We start from the raw sequence: 14,898 nt of genomic DNA on the forward strand, positions 1-14,898 counted from the left end.
ACATCCTGCACTGTAAGATTAAACGTAATTTTAAAAAATTATATAGTTATGTCAACAGTAGTGACTAGGTTCTTGGCTTCTAGGTCTTAATTATGTAAATATATTAAATGTCAAACTTGGCTCTTAAAAATAAATTCATAAAGATCTTTTGGATACTTACATCAACAATCAAGAAATCTAGCCAGCACCAGGCATTAGTGAAATATGTTTGAAATCCATAAGCCACCCATTTGAGAAGCATTTCCAAAATGAATATATAAGTGAAGACCTTGTCAGCATATTCTAACATGGTTTTGATTGTCTTCCTCTGCTCAATGTATATATCTTCAAAAGCCTGTGAATCAAGAACACTTTGTTTTATCTTGATGGCTTGCCTTCTGTAAATACTTGAAAAAATTGTTTAGTATAACATTGAATAGAAAGCAATGATTTGATAAATAATGAATAATATAAAACATTGTAAAATCTAATGATTATAGCAAATGTGAATATATTGACAGGGATAGGCCAATATCTTTACTGATGTGAACTGTGCTTTATCCCTACTTTTTAATGTCAAAATACCTTACTTCAAGTATTTCTGCAAAGACATGCTACAAAAACATTACTACAAAGACTGAAAATTCTGTTAAAAAGGGATAGAATTAGCTTATGCCAGAAATACTTTCCGTAATTTCCTGAATGATCTGGCTCACTTTAAAAGAATAAGTTGATTACATATGAAGAAAGCATTTAGTCCTTAAATGCTAATATGGTTATTACCACAAATTGAATGAAATTTGCCAGGGAAGGTAACACAGCCACAGGACATCTCTGTAAAAGGTTATCTCAGGGAGGAAAACATTTGCTAGATTAACATTAGATGAGAAATTCTATTTGTTTAATGGTTCTGATTTGTTCTGAATGAAACTTTGCAAAGTTACATCTTTGTTACTCAGCTCTGCAAGGCACAGATAGACCTTCTGTTTTCATTCTTATACTTTTGGTGTTTTAAAAGGATAAGCTACTTTACAAGAATCTGATTCTTGTCAATGTACATGTCACTTACCAGAGCACCACTGCTGAGAAGTATCATGAAGACAATGAAAGTCTCAAACCAGTTGTGCTCAACAATGCTGTAGCAGGTTTTCCGAAGATTCCACCAGATTTTTCCTTTGCCTTCCTCTGTACTTACTTGACAAAAGGGGAACTTTTTAATACAACCTAAAAGGAAACATTAAATACGATAAATTAAAAAAACATATCTAAGTAAGAAAAAGATAAATTTTCTCCCTGGTTACCCCGGGGCAAATGCATTATCTGGGTGTATCTGGCTACCATATTCCCTAGTCATCTTCAATGTTTCTCCTCTGTAATGAATCATTCTCTGACGTACATTCTTAGCTAGCCACTCAGAATTCAAGGAACGACTTTGCCTGTACTGCTTGAGTAAAAATGATTCTATTCTTCAATACCTGTCGTTTCTCTTTCCCTTAAAGCAACTGGGAGAAACAGAATTCAGGGATATTTTTCAGATTTGGGGAAAAACTACATTTTCAAGTTGTTTATTCATTTTTTTTTTCATGTGATCCTGGGTCTTTATTTCCTTCTTTTCATGCATAGAAAATCTCACTGTCTTGTCAGGTATCAGCCACTGCCAGTTTTTCAAGCTAATTTATTTTCGGCTTCAGTGTTTTCCTTACACCTATGACTCATCTTGTCAATCAGTCAGCTTATTCCTTTGTCCTCTGCCCTCAAGATTCATATTACCATATTTCTAGCTTCTATCCACTTTTGAATTAACTACCTGAGATACTACTCATTAGATTAAATACAGCCTCAGAAAATCTACAAATCTTTGATTTGCGTGCAGACACTGCATGGGTCACGTGAGAACAATTATTACTGTCCTTGCCAACTGTGTCTTACCAAGCTACATCCCCCCAAAGTTCTGGCTATAGAGCAAAATAATCACATTTTAAACTGTCAGGGATGGGTTGTAATCACCACAGCACCTGCAAATCACAACACACCACTGCCAGCGCATTCTGAATGCACTGTAATATTGGTGACTTATGACATTTAAAATGTCGTTTATCTCACAGATCAGTTTCCTGACATTTTGGAGGATGAGAACAACAACAAAAAAATCCTTGAATTGTCTAAGCATAGTATCTGCTATAAGATATACTATGATACTAGAAATACAAACAAATGGACTTGGATAAGGAAAATAGGAAAACAAAGATAAAAACACCTTCACTATTACTTTTAAATATACCATTGAGATGAGGTGTATTCAGTCTCTGTTACCAATGAGAGTAGACGACTACATTTAATCACATTAGAATTTGTTTACCTTCGGTGAAGCACGCTTCTGGTTTAAGGTCTTCCTCAGGTTCAGTTTCAGCTTGCTCCCCTTCCCGGGGTGGAGCAACATCGACTGTGCTTCCTTCAGAAGAGCTAGTTGCATTTAATTTCTGGAAACAAAATGTCATTTGAAAGATGTGAATTTTCTCCCTTTTTATCCAACCAATTGGGAATGCTCAGTCATAGTGTGAAAAAAAATGGCAGTGATTGCTTTTGATTCTGTTAATGCTACTGATAATGATATGCTAATAATTTAACATAATTAAACCTTACTATTAAAGACAATGTGACTGTTGATTTAATTCAGACAAAAAGGGTTAGACAACATGCAGTGTGGATAACTTAGAAAAGATGTACTATGCTGATTAATTTATTTTATGATTTCAACTTGTATATGACTGCCACGTGAAAATAACTTAGTAACACTGACACACCTTGCTAAACTAAGAGTAGTTTGATAAAAGTTTGGTATGCTACATCTACTGATGATTATATTTATTAAAATGCGTCAAATCAAATCATATCTTCTACCTCTTAAGATGGAAATCTTAGAGGGAAAAGACATTACCAGTTGTTTCTAAGTACTGTCCATGTTTCTGTAATTTTAGAAAGGAAGAGCAGCATACTAACATTAGTCACAGTCATTATATTTCAACTTTGAGCTATATTTTTCTCTGGCTTATATAACTTTCTCCTTACTTTACTAGCAGAAAATGATGGATCTCTCTCTTTTTTTGAACACATAAATGAATTCAACACTTGTCAAAGAATTCTAAATGAAATGGAAATTTCTTCATAAATGGAATTGTCTAGAGTCAGTATAGACTTTCATTAGGAGCTCAATCTGAATTCAACCTGAGATTGGGCTTTGGATGTTTCCTTTAAATAAATCATTGTGACATGTCACACATCTAAAAGAGCCATTTGACATCACAAGAATAAATGATAAGTTTTCTGAGATCAGTTGGGAAGACATTATAAATGAGTAACCTTCTACAAAAACTGATGCAGGGACATGACACATAGCACTACCTAGGCAAGGGCATGGACATACTAACAGTTTCCGAGACCCATTAATTTCAGTCGCAAGTGTTAGGGGTCATGCTGCTCAAGCTTTTGAAGAGTTAATGTGCCATTTTTAAAAAGTCTAAGTGATTTCCTAAATGCAAATCATGTTGGTGGAAATTTGGCTCCATATTCCCTATTTACTGAAATTCTCATACCAATGCATTTTAATAGTGCACATTATGAACAAAAATTCAAGAGTGTTATTCAGATTAATACTTTCAGTAATGTGAGATGTGACATTAACCAGGCTGCTAAATAAAGTATGAAAAAGACTTTAAATGAAAATATGATTTAATAATATAGTTCCTGCTAGACTGAATATGCTAAAGACAGAAGCTAGGCCATCATTTTTGGCTGATGATTCTTTGTTACAGTATAAAGATTGCTACTATTCCATGATTTCTGTCAATGGAGGGAAGCCCAAACATATTTTTTTCTCCTGGGATTTGTCTGAATCATATGATAAGGAAATCTTTATTCTTTTTTTAAAGGCTAGGAAGGCTACTTTTGGGTAGAGTTATAACAGACTCTGAGATAATCAAGAAAACTATAAGATAACTAGTTTTAGCAACTAACTCTTCCTTTCCAAGTTCACTCATTGTTTATAGGTTGAACACTATGACTTTTAAGGAATGACAGCAATAATATTCACCATATAAATAGCATCAGTAAGAAGCCCAGGTATTTTATGGTTAGTTATATGAAATTTCATAATTAAACTACTTCCTCTTGGCTGAGCCAAATTCAATAATTCCTTTTGAGCCTGGTTATAATATATCACTGTTTTTCTTTCTTTCTTTTTTTTTTTATAGGTACCGGGGATCGAACTCACGGCTGACTGCTTGCAAGGCAGGTGCTTATGCTGCTGAGCTAAATCCCCAGCCCCCAATATATCACTCCTATGAACTCTTTCTTTCTTGTTTGATTTCTCCATGCTAAAGTTTACCATCCATTTGATCCATTCTACTTGATTGTTTTAATAAAATACTCATATATGTATGAATATATATTCATGTATGTGTCTACATATACATATATATATACATATGTTTTAATAAAATAACCATATATATGAATATATATATTCACACATATGTGTCTACATACATATATACCAAATATAACATAATATCAAAAATATATAACTAAATTTTGAGTAGAGACAAATACTGTAATTAGGATGATTTTATGAAGAGTAAATAAATAAGTTGAATATACTTTTTAATTAACTTTATAGAGAAAATTACCATGTTTAGATTATTTTTTCTCTGCTTTTTAATAAAATATAATTCAGTTATGGTCTGGAATCCATCCCAAAGTTATACATTTTTTGAATAGGGATTATTTAATAATTTTTAATCTCTAATGTGGAACTTTAATGTCTAAGTAGGAATCAGGAAGGAAGAAATTAATATGCATCATATATATCTACACATATACACATATAATTTTCACTTGAAATTTTTGATAATATACTAATCTTTCTTTTCTCATTTTCTACTAATGATATAATCATGTGATGTTTAATTTTTCATATAACTGTCCTTCATTCTAGAGGTGTTTTATATTAAAGGTAAATATTTACATAAAATAACACTTCACAGCCCAGCCAATAAACAATTCAATGAGTTATTACATATGAACCTCCAAACTTTTTTTGTGTGGCAGTTGTAGTGACTGAATGCAAGGAGTGCTGAACTAAGTCCTTTTTGCTTTGAGATGGGATATTCAGAAGTGACCCACACTGGTCTCATACTTACAATCCTCTTGGCTCAGTCTTCTAAGTAGTAAGGATTACAGGTATGTGCTACAGAGTATGACTTGAATGCATTTTTGTTATTAGAATTGTCTTTGCATTATAAATATGTTGAATGGAACCAACATAATTGATGAAAAATCTTAGCATGGAGGTCTTTTTCATAAATCTTAGGTAGACAGGGACACTTCAGTTAGTTCCCCTCCATCTGTCTGGCATTATAAAGCACAGCATGTCTTTTGAAAGCCAAGGAAGAGACCTTGGCCCCATTCTGCTCCTAAGAGGCAGACTCCATTCACATGGACAATTACTCTGTTGTTATCCAGAAGTTATGTGGATTATAAGAGAAAATCATTTAGGCTCTGGAAAGCTTCTCAAGGAATGTTTAAAGGGATCTTAGACCTCCGTGAAGCCAGGGGTAGAAAACAGTAGAGAAGTGCTCATTTTAGTAACAAGTGTTTTATGGAAGGCTTCTTTCCCTATGGAGGTTGGCATAAAGCCAACTCTTCCATGTTGGATAATCAGGCTTACTAATGTTTTAGTAACATTATTCAGAAATACCACTACATTACTTTCAATCCCATAGGTCATAATTTTTATCACAGAAAGATATGTGTATTTTATCCTATGAAAATATAATGTCAATTATATAAAATTTCAAGTCTATACATTTTCCTGTACACAAATTCAAGCCTGAATTTAGTTCTTATTAAACTGCATTAACTTATCAACATATTGTCTGCAATTCTTTATGAGCTAGAAATTTCAAGTTTACTGATATATTTTTAAATCACCAACACACACTATAGCAAATGACTTAAACATTTTAAATTATATACAGTGATATGATAGCAACTGATACAAATTCTATATGGTTAGAGTAATTAAAATAATCTAAACATTAACATGTTGATCTTCATACCTTGTAGATCATAGTTTATGATTCTTATCATAGCCATACTAAGATGACTTTCAAAATTTGAAATTCTGATTATAACCGATTTAATAGCAAATGACTGATGATAAATACAAAGAAGAACTTACTTTCTTTATATTGCCATAGCTGTGATACACAATCATAAAAAAGCAAAGAAACCAGAAATAAAATTTAGCATAGTAAGCAACTCAATGACTGTACTGAATAACTAAAATTAATACATGTTCTGAAGAAATTAGAAATATAATTGGGAATGGGCCAGGGATATAGCTCAGTGGCACAATGCCTGCCTGTCAAGCGCAGGGCCCTGAGTTTGATTCCTGGTACCCTTCCCACAAAACAAAAACTAAAATAAAAAACAAAAAGAAGTATAACTGGGACGATAGATATAACCATGGAAAGCTTCCATATAAACCACATAGTACAAGTTCAAATTTGTTTTTCTTGTACTATTTTCTCTCTAACCCTTCCAATATTTTATAGCGCTTGAAGGTTAGATTCTTCCATCCCTTGTAGAAGGTACTGTGTCTACAGAGAGATGTTGGCTTATGCTCTACAAATGCACACTGGGAAGCAGATTTTGAGATGCAACATTCTCCAGGCCCAATTCAGCTGCACAAAACATGCCTGGCTGTAGCAGAAGCCTGGCGCAATGCTGTGGAAGCTGCACGCTCATCCAAGAACCATGTACCGAAAGACATGGTCCCTGAACAGGAAGTGTCCAAGGAGGTCATCCTCAAATATGCTCAGAGGAATGGGTTATTTCAATGTAAGGAATGACAGAATTAGCAACTGGAAAGGCCATGAGTCCGTTTCCCCACCTCCCCAATTACATGACCTTATACAGAAATTCCCCTGCATGATGAATATTGTTCTTGATTTTTATCCAATTAAATATTGAAATTTAACTTCCAGAGGTAGAAGGGAATGTTAGCAACTGGCCTACTTCCACTGAAATGCGCTCACATTTCAATTATTTTCAGTCAGCTCTCAAATGTTTGACTCTCACAAACTGCTGTATGACTTGAGACAAAATAAAAGATTCAGCCATTACAGATCACCTTTTAAATCTTTTGGATATGTGTACCCAGATCTTGACTTATGATTGAACGTTAAAATGTAGGAAGCCACATACTGAAGCCATTTGGTTGCTTTTCCGAGGCAGAAAAAAAAAAAAAAAATGACTAAAACCAGTAACTCTTGCTTTCTGATCATTTATCAAATGGTTAAAAATGTAAACTGTCAGCACTGGATTTTGTCTTGACATATGTTAAATGTATAACACTTAGTGCTCCTTTTACTTAAAAATAGCCTTGATAGAGACATAATTTGTAAAAGTAAGAATAATTATGGGGTGGTTGAAGAGCAGGGTAAAAGGGCAACAAAAAAAGCAAAAGTAAAAGGCCATTTATCTTTAGAAGACATACAGACATTTCCATCTGCACAAGATTTAATTGGGTTTGATTCAGCAGATGCGTCAAGACAATTCTCAAAAGGTTGAGATAGGTTTAAAATGGCTCTTCATTTGTGGCTCTTTGTATGTGGCTCTTTAAAAAGGGCATTTTCAAGACACTGGCAGAACAGTTGAAAGCCGGAGTCATCCTCCCTTTGCTCTTCAAAGTCTGAAAACAGCATAGTGCCTTTTCCAGAGGACACATGCTCAGGACTTAATTAAGTGTCTGCTTTCAGTTTCCAAGAAAGTTTCAAAACGAGGATATCCTATAAAACCCATGATGTAAGCAAGACAGCCTCCCAGGAGCATTTACTTCTATTCAGCTTGTATGGAAAAATAAACTTTATTTTCTTCAATGAATAATAATGCGGTTTTACAATTAAAACTAAGCTGATGTTACATAAAAATTACATAGATCACTAGGGATTATATTTGTTCTATTTTTCACTAATAATTTTATTCCTCAATTTGTTGTATTTCACAACTAATTGTTAATTTTCCCTAAGGAAACAGGGTATGTGTGTTTAATCTAGAGATAGTTCCATACTCTAGATATTCTCTGTCACTGAAAGTCTTGAAAAAGGTTAATATTTATAAATATTTTACTTTTGCTTTATAATTTTCCTTTCTAAACTGTAAATATTGACATCAACGGAGAAAGTTGTGTCGATAGAACAACGGTGCACTTTTCCCACAAAGCTGCAATAATTTTGTGAGGTTCTCTTTAGTCCTCATAAAACTATGACTAGTAATTAATAATAAAAATAGCAACACTTCTAAGATTCTTTTGGTTTTACTGTTTTGGGTAGAAAATTTGGGAAAAATAATGTGCACTAGGGAAATTCCAAGTCAAAGGTGGGTGTACTACACTAATTGTTTATCGATCTAGGCGCAATAAACTTTTCCTTCCCACATCACAATATTTTCTTTCTTTTAATTGCCATGATCACTGGGATTTTGCAGACATTTGATTTAATAGTTTCTCTAACCTAATGAAAATCCAAGATATATGGTGTCCAGATGCATACACAGACTATGGCCCATTTCAAAAAAAAAAAAAAAAAAAAAAAAAAAACAACTCACAATCACCCTACTTCTTTTTACAGAGACTTTCTCCAAAGCATGAAAGCACACATTTCCATCTGGAGCACGTGAATTGATTAGGTTGAAAATTTTATTCATGGATCTAAATATAATAATTAGAAAATGGCAGTACTATCAGAAAAATACCCATTATGGCTCTTTTTTATCACACAATTTACTTATAAGGGCTGAATCATCAACGACAAAAATGTTGTGGTCTTATTTTAATGAAATAAAAAGCAGAGAAATAAAAAAAAATGCATGCTCTTTTAAGTCTGACTATACTGAATCTTAAACATTGTCATCGTGTTTTAAAGTAGATCTTGTAAATCCTATAGAGCATGCAATTATTGCTTTTAAAAGTCTAAAGCCTGAAAAATCTCATTAGCAGAGTTAAGTATGCTCTGGGGCTGCCCATCTCGCCTGGCCATGCTGTGATGTGGCACACGCTTCGGCAGAGCAGCTGGGCGAGTCTGGCACTTCCTTGCCACGGCAGGGGAAGGAACACGGCTGAGAAGCATGCAGGCAGTCAAAATTCGTTTGGAAAGTGATTGTACGTGTACAACTTGCTTGGGTAACCTGGGTAAAAGTGGTGGCACGAGCCTCTGGCAGGTTAAAAAACACCAGAGCTGCTTTCTTGATGGCTCCAGCTTGATTTTACCCCTGTGAGAAGTAAGAATGGTAAGTAGTGAAGGTCACAGTATGATAGTACTGGGTTAATTTTGGAATTCAACTTCAATTATGGTTCTTAAAAGCATTTATTCTATACCCTTCACATAAGAAGTCAAACAATCCTTTAAGAACTAAATTGTAGAAATCTATAGTTATATAAAACTTCTGAGAAATCATGACAATGTGAATTTTAAAAATGTAAAATCACACAAAATTATACATTAGAGTTTGTTACAAGATTTGAGTAATTTCAAGTTTTTCCCACATTAAAAATACTTTTGAAATTCATGCTTTCAAATGTCTTCTATTTTTCATGCAAAATTCTCTATTTTTTATCAGACCAGTTTGGTCACTTTTTAGTGTTCATATATGCGGGTCTAATAAACACAATATATACTAACACATATAACATATAAAATAATAACAGTTCATGCTTTTATTTCTAAACTTCTATGGTCCATTTATTTCTCACTGAACTTTTCAGACATATTTTGGCATGAAAATGAGTAGAAACAGTAGAGTAGATAGAGTAGTTTGTTAGCTTGTTTTTAAATGAGGAATGTGTAACTCTCTTGGATGTAGCCTAACAGCTTAATTTGTCACCAAAGAAAAGCAACACTCTGTGCTCTCCAAAGCAAAGCTCAATGTGTTTTTGTTACTTTGGTCAAAACACAAAGAATTATAGACCAAAACATTGATTTCCATTGGGTGTATGTGATTATTTTTAAAAAAGAATACTCCATTTGATGTCAGTGCATAAGTAAAATGTAACCAGAGTTTTAGAATGTCAGCAGTTTGGGAAATTTCAGATCGAAACTGAATTTACTTGGAATTTATACAGACCTGTTTCATAATGTTAAAACTGATTGTTATTGCTTTTATTTTTTTAAAACAATCTATTCTCTATTTTTTATCCTGTATGTGAGCATACATATTAACTGACTTATTCTGATTTTTGAAATCTCATACTATTTGAGGCACATTACCATCACAAAATCTATTGCTGATTTCAAAGCACTATGCAAGATCATTTGAAATTTTATTGTGACTTTAAAATATATAATTTATATTGTTTTTTCACTAATATTTCTGTATAAACAATTGCATTATATTTTCCACTTGGATTTCATTCATTTGACTTTAGCTTGAAAGAGGATAGAATAGTTATAAAAATGTGCAAAAGAAATGTTTGCTCAGACAAAAGAATGTTTTCTAGGACTTGATAATAGGAAAAAATTTTATTTCATATTCCAATTTTATGATATTTGAGTCATTGAAAAAGAAATATTTGTGGACCTTATGAAAATTTTGAAGTGATTTTCAAACCAACTACTTGGTAGAAGGACATTAAAACACTTTCTGTCAATCTCATGTCATAAAACTTGTGGTATTAATGTAGAAAACGTTACTTTACCTTTTTTATGAAAAAGCCTCTTCTTGACCCTATTTACATTATTTTTCCCTAGTTTTCTTTCAGTTTTTGCTTTATTATTAATTCTCTGATGACCTCTTCTATTTTCAGAGACCCAAGTAATCATGGAAAGTGTATATCAAATCTATTTTAAACCTGACCTCTCACCCAGACCCTTGTTCCAGCACTGTCACTCTAATTTCAGTACCATCAGCTCTGGGTATCCATCAGAAATTTGTTTCAGGACCCCTGCAAACACCAAAATCAGCAGATGTTCAAGTCACTTGAGTAAAAGATCATTTTGGACAATGGCACTGCCATTTTTTCAATTTCCTAGATTCTTCAGATAGATCAAATTGCATTAGCTTTAGTTATTTATTATCATAGCCCAAAATTTTATCTACTCATTGCTGTCAAGTGATATTCCAAGATCATCTCTCTGACCTCACACTCTAAAATGTTTTGCTCTTTGATACCAAGTAAATTTTTCTAAGATATAATTTTCTTATAGTTTTACTGTTTCAGAAGGAACAGTATAATTCTTACACACTGTGTAGCCAATTCCAAATTCTGACTTAATTTCAAAACTTCACAATCTAAAATTACTAGACACACTCGAAAGTATTTTCCACCATCTTCTCAACCAATTATTTATGCTGCTGGTTTTACATCTCCACCTTACTATTAAGGACGCACTATCACCTCTGGCTCACTTTTGCTGGTGTTTGCTCTTTTTGGTTTCTGGTGACCCATAGATGATTCAAAATTTGTTGCTTCTTTGAATTTCATGTCTTCCATTAAGCAACTACCTGTGCTGTTCTTCAGACCTGTAACTTTACATGCAGTCCTATGGGACTGAGCTTTTAAATAGGTCTTTAATGGTTTTGTGAATTAGTGCCAGTGCACTCAAAGATGTTGAGATTCTCCTAAGGAAGAATTGTACTACAGGGTTATTGTTTAACTCTTCCTTACTCCTAGAATTCAGAAGAATGGCAATTTGACAAAACGTGGTAGGTAAGTGCTTGTTATTAATTGATATTTCTTCTTAAATAAATCTCTCAGGTGATGGAAAATAAAATTATAGATTTGAATTCTTAGTTTACTAAAATGTGTGGCATTAATTAAAAATGGACTCTAACCAGTGGTTGAGTGAAATTCTTAAGAAAAATATTAGCTACCTCATTTTGTATTCTCCTTTTTTCAAGATGTTTTAAAATTTTCTATTATATCCCAGCAGCACTGAGAACATGTTTGGGAAAAAATCAAATCATAGCTATGATTGCAACATTTTCAGCTACTTATTATGAAGATATCAGATCAAATTGTCCTGTTATACTTATTTTAAAGAAGAAAGTTTCAAAATATGCTCACAAACCAGGCCTTATTAGTTGGATTTCCATGGTGTCAACATTATATCTTCAAGCTATAATATGTCTTTCGTAACTCCATCTGTGCTAGATTTACTTCCAATTGGTATTCTAGAAGTCCATAAATAAATAATAGTATAATATTTTATTCTTGTTCCCTTCACAGAACTGAAGAATTTGTACCATGAAGCTACTATTATAAGATTCTATGAATTCTGGTTATAAAGTATAATCAATTTCCATTATGTCTTTCTAACAGTTAGTAATATGACAGTAAAAACACTTTTTTCATGTACAGTTTAATTGTAGTCATCAAATCAAACTTTCCTAAATAGCTCTTGGTATTTTTAAATTAATCTGCAAAATATAGATTTATTCATCCTTAATTGAGCAAAGTAAATTCAGGACTACTTGCACTTTCTTAATAAATATAATACTTTTATAAATAAAACACTTTGTCAAAGTGGATAATACTCTCAAAAACCTTGCAAAACTTTCACATTAAAAAAAATCAAAGCAAAATCTAATATGGAATGTAGAGATGATACCAGCACAATTAGCAATAAAATATAATTCATTAAAAAGAGCATAGTGTAGAGCAGAGTTTAATGTACTAAATATTATCTTTTTTTGACAGCAAAATTTTTAACTTGACTTTCAAACTATCAAAAAAATGAACACATTACTTGTTCAGAATAGTATTTCCTGACAAAACTTGAGCTTTATATAAACAGATTTCCCAAATTCTCAGAATTTTACAGCATTATCTTATGACTTTCAATATTATTCTTTTTAAGTTTTGGCATGTATGATCCTGGGAATTGAACCCAGGACCTCCCACATGCTGAACATGGGCTCTACCACTGAGTTACATCATCAATCACAATATTATCATTTAATAATGCACTTAAACACAAAAACAATACTCAAAAACCATAGTACATGGGTTATAATACAAAATGAAACCAGAATTTAAAAACATTATTACCTCTTTGCTTTCTTCTAGTTCTGACTCACTGCTGAACTCTTCAGTATTTAAGTTTTCAAAGTCAGACTCTCCAACGGCAATTGGCACTGTTACAGTTAGGCTGGGGTTGTTGATGAATGACATATAATCATTTTCATCAATTACATACTTTTCAACACTGCTTCCAGTACCCACACCACTGGTGGTTCCATTCCCATCTTTCAGGTAATTAAGCTCTTTGCTTATCTCAATTGCAGTGTTATTGGACATGCAGCTGTCTATTTTATTGCCTTCATGAATTTCTATAACTTTGGGCTTTCTAAAAAAGGCTTTTTGGAAACACTCCCGTATCTTATTCTTCACAAAATCGATTCCTTTTTGCATTCTTCCTATAGCAATCTGGAGATTGTTCATTTCATTGTCATCATCAGTAGCAGCAAGGTTGTCTGAGCTAAATGAACTCAACAATAAGGCCAGAAAGAGATTTAGAACCTAAAAAGGAAACAAAAGAAAAGGTTTTATATATATATATATATATATATATATATATATATATATATATTGAATAAAATTAGTTGCATAAAACTAACAGATAAACAAGAACTTCACAGACTTTAGCTAAAATTTTTTAGCAAATACTTTGTGGCTGCTTATTGTGTTTCTGTTATCATGTCAAAATTATACACTATTTGAAGGACCTAATATCATTTACCTGTTTTAAAAACACAATAACAAATTATGCATCTCTATTGTCCTACCGAGCAGAATAAGACAGCAGATTTTCTAAGTCTTAAATTGTGTCTACTCAGGCTTGCCAGTGAAAAGACAAAAATACCACTTTCAAGGATTTTTTGCCTTAAATGTATATTTCCGACTTAATTAGTTAACTTCATCTTACCAGTTTGCTTAGGCAATGTCTGTCTTCTTGTGTTTAAATTAAAAAAAAAGTTTAATTATTGAATAGTCTACTGATATGTGCAAAACTATATACTTGAAATGCAAATTCCTTTGGTCCAGTGGTCAGAAATGTTTATAATAGCAGAAAATTCCAGATGCAAATTATATAAAGCTTAATACAGTTCCCATCAAACATACTTTGAAATTTATATGTTCAAATACCTCAACAGATGGAGACAACTCTAAAATTATTCCAACATTTAGGCTAGACCCATAGTAAGTTATTTTTTTCCTTTCCTTTTGTGGAGATAGCATGAGGAAACATTAATTCTCAGAGTGTCATTGGGAAACAGGGAAAAAATTACCCAATTAAGTGATAAACTATGGCTAATGAAGAAATACTTTAAGATTTATGATGTTAAGGAAATTTATTTATAAGAATATTTTAAACTTGAAACATAGTCATGACTATCTTATATGGTGATGAGAAAAATGTAAATCAAGAACCTCAGGTTGTTTCCTTATTTCTGTATCAAATCTACAGAATCTAGAACTTTCTAATTTAGAACCTAGAGGTTTCTAATTTACATCACTCAGCTTTTTTTGGGAGGTGCTGATGATCGAAAACACAAACTTGTACTTACCAGGCAATCACGTGCTGCTGACCTATATTTTTGTCCCCTCTCAGAAAAATATTCCATGTTATTAGTTAACCTACCAATATTCATTTTAGAAAATCATTTGAAATGTGTTCTTTGAAGGCCTAGTATGATTGTGTAAGGAAATTCTGTGTCTACACGTGACTGAGAAGTTTAAGCATTAAAATTCATACTCATAGAACATTCACAATTTTAAGTCATGGCTAAAGTAAGTCTTTTAAATCTGTTCAGTGTTCATGCACTTGAATAATCAAACTATAGTAATTTATTTTCCTCTAA

The 14,898-nt window shown here is 32.6% G+C and overlaps 1 protein-coding gene across 8 annotated transcripts in view; it reads right to left on the reverse strand.

Moving 5' to 3' along the window:
• The window catches only part of Scn3a (sodium voltage-gated channel alpha subunit 3), a 107,052-nt gene that overhangs the window by 24,295 nt on the left and 67,859 nt on the right, over nt 1-14,898 (reverse strand). For all 8 annotated transcript variants that reach the window (XM_023561156.2, XM_013142571.3, XM_023561158.2 and 5 more), the window contains 4 exons: nt 13,085-13,555; nt 2,339-2,459; nt 1,049-1,203; nt 161-334 (listed from right to left, as the gene is read on the reverse strand). In XM_023561156.2, coding sequence (XP_023416924.1) covers nt 161-334; nt 1,049-1,203; nt 2,339-2,459; nt 13,085-13,555 — 921 coding nt within the window. The remainder of the gene's footprint in view (nt 1-160; nt 335-1,048; nt 1,204-2,338; nt 2,460-13,084; nt 13,556-14,898) is intronic.

This window comes from Cavia porcellus, unplaced genomic scaffold, assembly GCF_034190915.1.
Source record: "Cavia porcellus strain 051 isolate PalLab524CR breed Dunkin Hartley unplaced genomic scaffold, mCavPor4.1 scaffold_12, whole genome shotgun sequence".
In the NCBI taxonomy this organism is placed as follows: Eukaryota; Metazoa; Chordata; class Mammalia; order Rodentia; family Caviidae; genus Cavia; species Cavia porcellus.